This window comes from Helianthus annuus, chromosome 15, assembly GCF_002127325.2.
Source record: "Helianthus annuus cultivar XRQ/B chromosome 15, HanXRQr2.0-SUNRISE, whole genome shotgun sequence".
Classification (NCBI taxonomy): domain Eukaryota; kingdom Viridiplantae; phylum Streptophyta; class Magnoliopsida; order Asterales; family Asteraceae; genus Helianthus; species Helianthus annuus.
In genome coordinates this window covers 6,470,245-6,477,560 of record NC_035447.2, presented here as the reverse complement: position 1 = coordinate 6,477,560, position 7,316 = coordinate 6,470,245, and the positions used below count along the sequence as shown (strand labels likewise).

Here is a 7,316-nt window from a genome sequence, read left to right as displayed (position 1 = left end):
AAGGTTTTTAGTGTTACATGTACGTGTTTTTCAAAGTCTCACCGGTAGAAATTTTAAGTCTATATTAATAATTTGAAAGAAAATACAATGTTTGCCAACTTAAAAGAGTACATCTAGTCTTGTGCAATTGATGATTGAAACAAAGAAACAAACCAACTTGAATAGTTGAATTTGCGTGTACACCGATCAGTGGTTTTAATAGCAAATAAAATTACATGAGTTATTGAACACATATATATGGAGCGAGAGCTACCATGAGTCCATGACGCAACATGTGTCTTGGGGCGATAGGTATATATGTCGCCCCATAATTATACACAAATTATACAACATATATAACTTTTTACGCAAGTATATAAATAATTACCCAACATGTATATAATTACGAACAATTATGTATATAAAATTACGCATGTTACCACATATAGCAATCTACATTTTCTTAAAACAATAATCAAAATTTTGTAGTAATACTATACTTAAATTAAAGATGATAAAATTCTTAATTTTATTGCCTTACTTTTTAAAAAATAATAACAAAATCTACATGATAATCCCACTTTGTTTTTTAATCCTTTTTTTAATCTTATTGCCTTACTTTTTAAAAAATAATAACAAAATCTACATGATAATCCCACTTTGTTTTTTAATCTTAAGTCTCCAAATATGAATTTAAGCAAGTTTAATAAAATAAAAAACCTTAATTATTAAATGCGTGTCTTCTTTCGAATTAAACTTCATTCAAATTACATTATTCATGGACCGACCAACCCAAATAAATGCATGCCCCAACATTGACATTCACATGTTCATGTCTCACAAAAGGCTATAAAAAAATAAATCAAAATCATATCATATTTTGTCATTTAAACCTGTCATATTAATTATGTCGTATTTTTCCCATACTTATTCGTTACATTCAAAAGATAAGAAATAAGCATCTATCATGCATTAATATTCTAGATTCAACGATTCATGGTATATGTGAACTAAGATAAGACAACAAATATAACATATGATATGTCAAACTAATTAGATATGGTATTCTAACTAACTTAATTGTCACTTATTTTTTTTTTTACCAAATTCCGTTAACAAGATCCTATAAATAAACCAGTCTAATACACGATTTCTAGATCATATGAACTAGAAATCGTATTAGTGCTGAAACTAGACTGGCTGACAAATCGGTTGCTCTGATGATACATTCACCGGCTTTCACCGGTTTGTCTTGTTTAGAACCGGCTGATTCATTTGTTTCCGCTCCATTAACTCATAAGTAAACATGTGACGCTGATTGTCCTCACTTTAATTGGTTGACCATGCTTGTCTAGTCAGCCGGTCTGGTTTTCAAAACACTGATTGCATGATAATTAGAAAACTAAGCATATTATTAGATTCTAACATTAAATTACCTACATGAAAATAACATGTACTTCACAACATGAGTTACATAGATTATTAAACATAATACTACAACAAATCACCAAAACAAAGGTTAAAAACCTTAGATTTGGTAGTACATAGAACATACTAATGATATTTATTGGTCTCTTGCCTATTTATGTCCATGAATTTCAATCACCCAAGTTTATAAATACACATTACCCTCACAATATAACCAACAATCAAGTTCCCAATCCAGATAAAGAGTTTATTATAAAACAATAAGTACAAACACGAACCGTATCGTCTGCTCATTCCATCGCGCACTATACTTGATGTTGCATGCCACACAAAGACCGAACAAGCAAGATGTCGCGGTTGAGTTTGTTCGTCGAGTTTAGCGTCTGTTCTTGCATTTCTCCATAGCCCTCGGTGCTAAAAATTTCATTTAAAACACACTTGTTATGTATTCATATAACATATTATTGAAGTTTAACATACAATTTTTTTTATAATTTCCTTACAAAAAGTAAAAAAAAAAAACATATTATTAAAAGGAGGTTTGCGGCGCAGCTTATTGCCCGTTTACATGACATTATTCTTATGTAATTTTTCTATTATTAATCAAAAATTTAATTACTATAAAAAGATTTACCAAGTCCGATGGCTTCCTTCCCTTTCATTATACGTAAACGCTTGCATGAATCAACGAACATCCTGATAAAACATAAATAAATAAATGTTGAATATAAGGTAACTAATAAGTGTTATAATTCTTTTTGTTTATCATCAGTCACTGAAATCTGTCATAATTTATTTTTAATAAAATCTAATTTACTTCTAAGAAAAACACGAGTTTGACACCAAATAATTAATAAGTTCTGATTCTGACACTGTTTATCACGTAAATAGTTATTATATCATTAAACGAAAAATTACTCCCAGGGAACGTCTCCGACGAGCATCCAATCCCCGTCTTTATCTTCGTAGGTTGGAACGTAGTCGGAATTGTTCAAAAGATCCATTAACTTGCTCTCGTTCATGAAATCTTTCAACCCGTGTGATCCACAGGTACCTACATAAATAGTTTCCGTATCAAAATTAATTAATAAAAAATGTTAGTTACTTAATAAAAGTTAAAAACATTTTCTAAAACACATCAGAGGTCTCAAGTTCGAATCTCACGTCTTAAAAAAACTATAAAATAACTACTACTAATTAGTTAATTAATTAATTAATTACCAATAGTGAAGGAACTGAACATATTGCCCAAAGCATCAGAGAGATCTTGATAACTTTTGTACATTTTCAGGTCAACTTTCCGGAGGTATGGAGCTCCATCCATGCTCACTTTCACAAACGCCGCACCGCCACCACCCGCAGCTTCCTCGTTGCGGCGGATGCCACTCTTCTTTTGTACCGACAGCATGTTTTTCCGGTATGATCTCACCGGTGGCCAACCCACCACTTGTGCCCTATAGTTCATTACAATAATGTACAAAATAAGTGTTATATATATATATAATTCAGTTAAGATATTGTTACTTTTAGCAAAAAAAAAAAAAAAGTAAATAGCTCGTGGTTTGTAACTCGCTTGAAAAGAAAAAAAAAACTAAAAAAAAATTGTTTAAAGAGCTGAGCTCGAGCCAAAATTTGAGCTCGGTTTAGACACTACTAGATATTAAACCGAGATATTTTCTACGCTAAAATTTCAGCTCAGTAGGTGTCAAGGGTTATTATTTATTATTGTGTCATCATGAGCATGAACACTTGTTAACAAGGTTCGGTGTGCCGGTCATGATCCTTTTGCTGGTTCACTTACGGAAATCTTGTTACAACTTCTCCTTCCTCTGGAATTCAAGCTGAGCCCGAGCTGTCACAGGTTCGGGCTCAACTTAGCTTAGCTGAACTAGTGAACAACCCAACTTGGAAAACTTACTTGGCGGGCGGGTTAACGGAGCAACCGGTACCAATGGTGGTGGAGAAAAGCTTCTTGTCTTGATCATTTTTGGTACTTTCTTGATCATCTGATGAGAGTTTGAGCTTCAAGTCCATGACGGTCTCATCGTAGCCTCTTTTTCCGTTGGTGTGCACCGCAGCATCTCCGCCTTCACCGCCGTTGCCGGGTAGTCCTAGTCGTAACTCCGTCTCGTCAAATGACATGTTTCTCTCTATCTCTCAGTTGTGATGGTAGTGAGTGTTGGATTCACACAATAAAATGGGCAAATCATTGTGCCAATAATTTTATAGTATATTATTTTCATATATCTTGAAACAGTAAAAAGAAGAGCAAAGTTATATATATATATATATATATATATATATATATATATATAGAATTGCGCTAAAATGAGAACCACCCCGAGTTGTAAGAACCGCGAGAACCACACCATCCGGGTCGCCGTTTACCACGATTTTTTTTTTACAACTAGATGTGTGTATTATAAACACAGCCGTAAAAAAAAAATTATAAAAGCCCCCCCCCCCCCCCCCCCCCCGGAGGGGGTAGTTTTTTACACCACAAGTTTGGTGTAAAAAAAAAAAGAAAAAAGAAAAAAAAAATAAAAACACCAAACTTGTGGTGTAAAAAACTACCCCCTCGGGGGGGCGTTTAAATTTTTTTTACGGCTGTGTTTATAATACACACATTTAGTTGTAAAAAAAAAATCGTGGTAAACGGCGACCCGGATGGTGTGGTTCTCGCGGTTCTTACAACTCGAGGTGGTTCTCATTCTAGCGGTCCTCTATATATATATATATATATATATATATATATATATATATAGATTAGATCATTCCATATTAATTAGATTAGATCAAGGTTATATTAGTAATTATACCAATAAATCTAATTAAGGATAAATCTTTTGTAACCGATTTTTCTGAGATTTTTTAGGGAATTCGATTTTGAATATAATTATCATCTAAATCATTATAAAATCTCATCATCTAAATCGTTTTAAAATCTCATCCTCTAAATCATTATAAAATCTCATCCTCTATACGCATACAGATTCCATACGCATACAATCTTTAATCTGATTCGTATTTTATTTCTTCATGGAGAACAACGATCAAGGTAATTCATGATTTGTTTTTTTTTTTGTTTATTATGTAATTGTAATCAATATTCAGGAACACCAGCTTGTTTAATTGTAATTGTCAATTTTTCAATCATCTGGTATGTTTCGAATTTTCAAGAACACCAGTTCGTAACTTTGTATGGTGTTTTTTTGTATGGGAGTTTTTGCATATTAGGTGTGGTGTTTTTGCTCTGTTACAATGTATAGTGTATGGTGTTTTTGCATGTGTGTTACTTTACTATATGTAATTTTTGTAATGACACCACGTGTAACCCTTGCAGGGTGTTTTATATGTGCATGGTGTTTTTTGTGTATATTTAGTGAAGTTGAAGTTGGTTTGTGTTTTTTTATATCAGGCATGGTGTTTTTTTACATGTGATGTTATTTACAGGGTTTTTCATGGTTTTTTTTCATGTGATATTATTTACAGGTTTTTATACGTACATGGTGTTTTTTCATCTAAATGGAGGGTGTTTTTTATAACAGTTTATTTTTATAAAGTTGATTTGTTGTTTTGTGGTGTTATTTTCTACGTATTATTTTGTGGTGTTTTTTATTCTATAATCATTCAATTTTACTTTTTTCGCAGGCTTTCATACTTATCAGCCGGTTGGGAAACTACATGTGTCTCCAAACTCCGGTAAGAGGACTTATTTACCGAAGGTAGATGAATCGTTTAAGCCGAAGGATAAGATGACCTTTGATACGGTGAACAATGCATTCCTCTTTTATCAGAAGTATGCAATGGCTTCAGGGTGTTTTATTATGTATGTTTCAAGTTTAATGGTGTTATTTGTATGCACACAGAATTTTTTTGTTAACCAGTGCTGTTAATTTTTGTTCAGAGTGTTTTATTATGTATGCTGCAAGGTTAATGGTGTTATTTGTTTTTATACATAATTAACAATACACATTCTTTTTGTGACGAAAATCGCAATATAAATTCATTAAAACACCAGAATAAAAAGGTGTAAAACAGAAACAGCTTACGATTGTAATCAGTCTTTACATAGTCAAATTATACCATAATCACAACTTTGCCAAAACGCTAACACATCGTATAATCTAAATTTCCCAAAAAGTTTGTCTTCTAACAAAAAGTTTAACTTTTTTTGCTGTCCACCTACACGGCAGCCCCCAACCTTTCAGCAATCTGATCGATTTGCATTGTCTTCCATACTCACCCTTTCATCCTCGTCCAAAAGTGCGTATTCTTGTACTTCTCGTTCTGCTTGGCCCCGTTCAAACAACTTTAACACCATACATGCAAACATAAATCATATCTTCACCTGGCAAGCATACAAAACCATATTATGTTTAACAACACCATATAACACCATATAGGCAAGGAACAAAACACCATGTAGCATTATAAATAACACCAATATTTTAATTACTTAGTATGTTTAAAAACACCATACAAACCATATTATGTTTAACAACACCATATAACACCATATAGGCCAGCAACAACATGTATAACACCATTCAAATCAAGAATTTCATATTTTCAACCCCAAGCCTAACAAAACACCATGTAATATTATAAATAACACCATACATACAGCCATAAATCTTATCTTCAACCGAAACTACTTAATAACACCATATAACACCATAACTGTAAACAATAGAATAAATAACACCTTACATATGTTTAAAAACACCATATAATACCACAATTTTTTTAAAAACACCATGCATCACCATATCAAACTAGACATGAACAATATATCATGATATTTAAAAAAACACCCTGCTCATCAACAACCAACATAAATAAAACACCTTTATATAAAACACCATATATCCTCATTTATACTAACAAAACACCATTACCATCATCATATTCACAAAATTATCAGAAACCTCTGGTTCACACAACAACCCAACAACAATGTAAAATAACACTCTATGACAATCAGAAATCACAATTATCATCAACCATGTTTTCAGAACCCTAGTTTTTTTATTAACACCATTAAATCAGTTCGTTTGGGATTAAATTCCAAACACATTATGTTATATCCCCAAATCATCGAAACAAAAAAAACGAACCTTTGTGTTTTTTAACTAGGGTTTTTGATTTCTTCTTCGCCGGCGTTTTTTTCTGGCCCAGTGTGTAGTGTTCTCCGAGCGGTTGAAGAACCCTCACTTATCTTCTTCATCCTGGTTCCCAATATGTTCTTCTACAATTCTGATAAAAAACGAAAGACAAAACACAATGACACTTGAACGAGATAACTACGAGTTGAAGAATCTGCTATTCAGGGTTGATTGGATTTGAAATCGGATCAAATCTTTTTGCTGAAGAACACCCTGATTTATGGTCCGTATCTTTCGCAATTTGTGGAGGTTTGGAGTTATAAGAGATACGGTTATTGTTTTGAATAATGGTGAAAGCCCTATAATACCCCTAAATAGTCAAATCAGTCATAAATTTTCATAATACTATTTACAAGATTGCCATTAAGATCTCAACCATTAGATTAAAGATCTAATGGCTTAGATTCTTTCTTACCCTTCTCACAAAAAACACCTTTTTTACAATAACCTCACCCTATATATATATATATATATATATATATATATATATATATATATATAGGGGAAGGTTCATTTGAGAAGAAAATTTTATTGAGAAGAAAAAAAAACAAAGGGGTAATTTTGTAAAACATTAAATAGTTTTTTCACTTATCTCATTTATTATTATCTTTGACTAATTAATTAGTCATAAAGACTATTATCCTCCACACTAAGTTTTTTTGCCTACACACATCAAAAGTTATCATACATATTTCGAAATTTATCCTGCACGTTGAAATTTATCCTACACATATCGTAATT

General features: G+C 32.1%; 1 protein-coding gene and 1 long non-coding RNA gene across 2 annotated transcripts; both read right to left on the bottom strand.

Moving 5' to 3' along the window:
- Positions 1–1,416: 1,416 nt before the first annotated feature.
- LOC110910330 (auxin-responsive protein IAA16) lies at positions 1,417–3,658 on the bottom strand. Its single transcript, XM_022155004.2, has 5 exons — positions 3,326–3,658; positions 2,629–2,861; positions 2,326–2,461; positions 2,042–2,103; positions 1,417–1,821 (listed from the first exon to the last, which is right to left on the bottom strand). Exons 1-5 carry the CDS (start codon positions 3,547–3,549, stop codon positions 1,784–1,786), a joined length of 693 nt encoding a protein of 230 aa, XP_022010696.1. The 5' UTR covers positions 3,550–3,658; the 3' UTR covers positions 1,417–1,783.
- Positions 3,659–5,432: 1,774 nt separating this feature from the next.
- LOC110910331 lies at positions 5,433–6,660 on the bottom strand. The gene is made up of 2 exons (XR_002576025.2): positions 6,528–6,660; positions 5,433–5,758 (listed from the first exon to the last, which is right to left on the bottom strand). It is a non-coding gene; the product is annotated as an uncharacterized LOC110910331 (long non-coding RNA).
- Positions 6,661–7,316: the final 656 nt, after the last annotated feature.

Bases quoted from the DNA above. Each gene is read 5' to 3' on its own strand.
- LOC110910330 (XM_022155004.2), bottom strand. From the start codon at position 3,549: ATGTCATTTGACGAGACGGAGTTACGACTAGGACTACCCGGCAACGGC. The intron at 2,462-2,628 runs GTAATTAATTAA...CTATTTATGTAG, and splicing joins GTTCAGTTCCTTCACTATTG to GTACCTGTGGATCACACGGG. The intron at 2,104-2,325 runs GTAATTTTTCGT...ATGTTTTATCAG, and splicing joins GTCGGAGACGTTCCCTGGGA to GATGTTCGTTGATTCATGCA.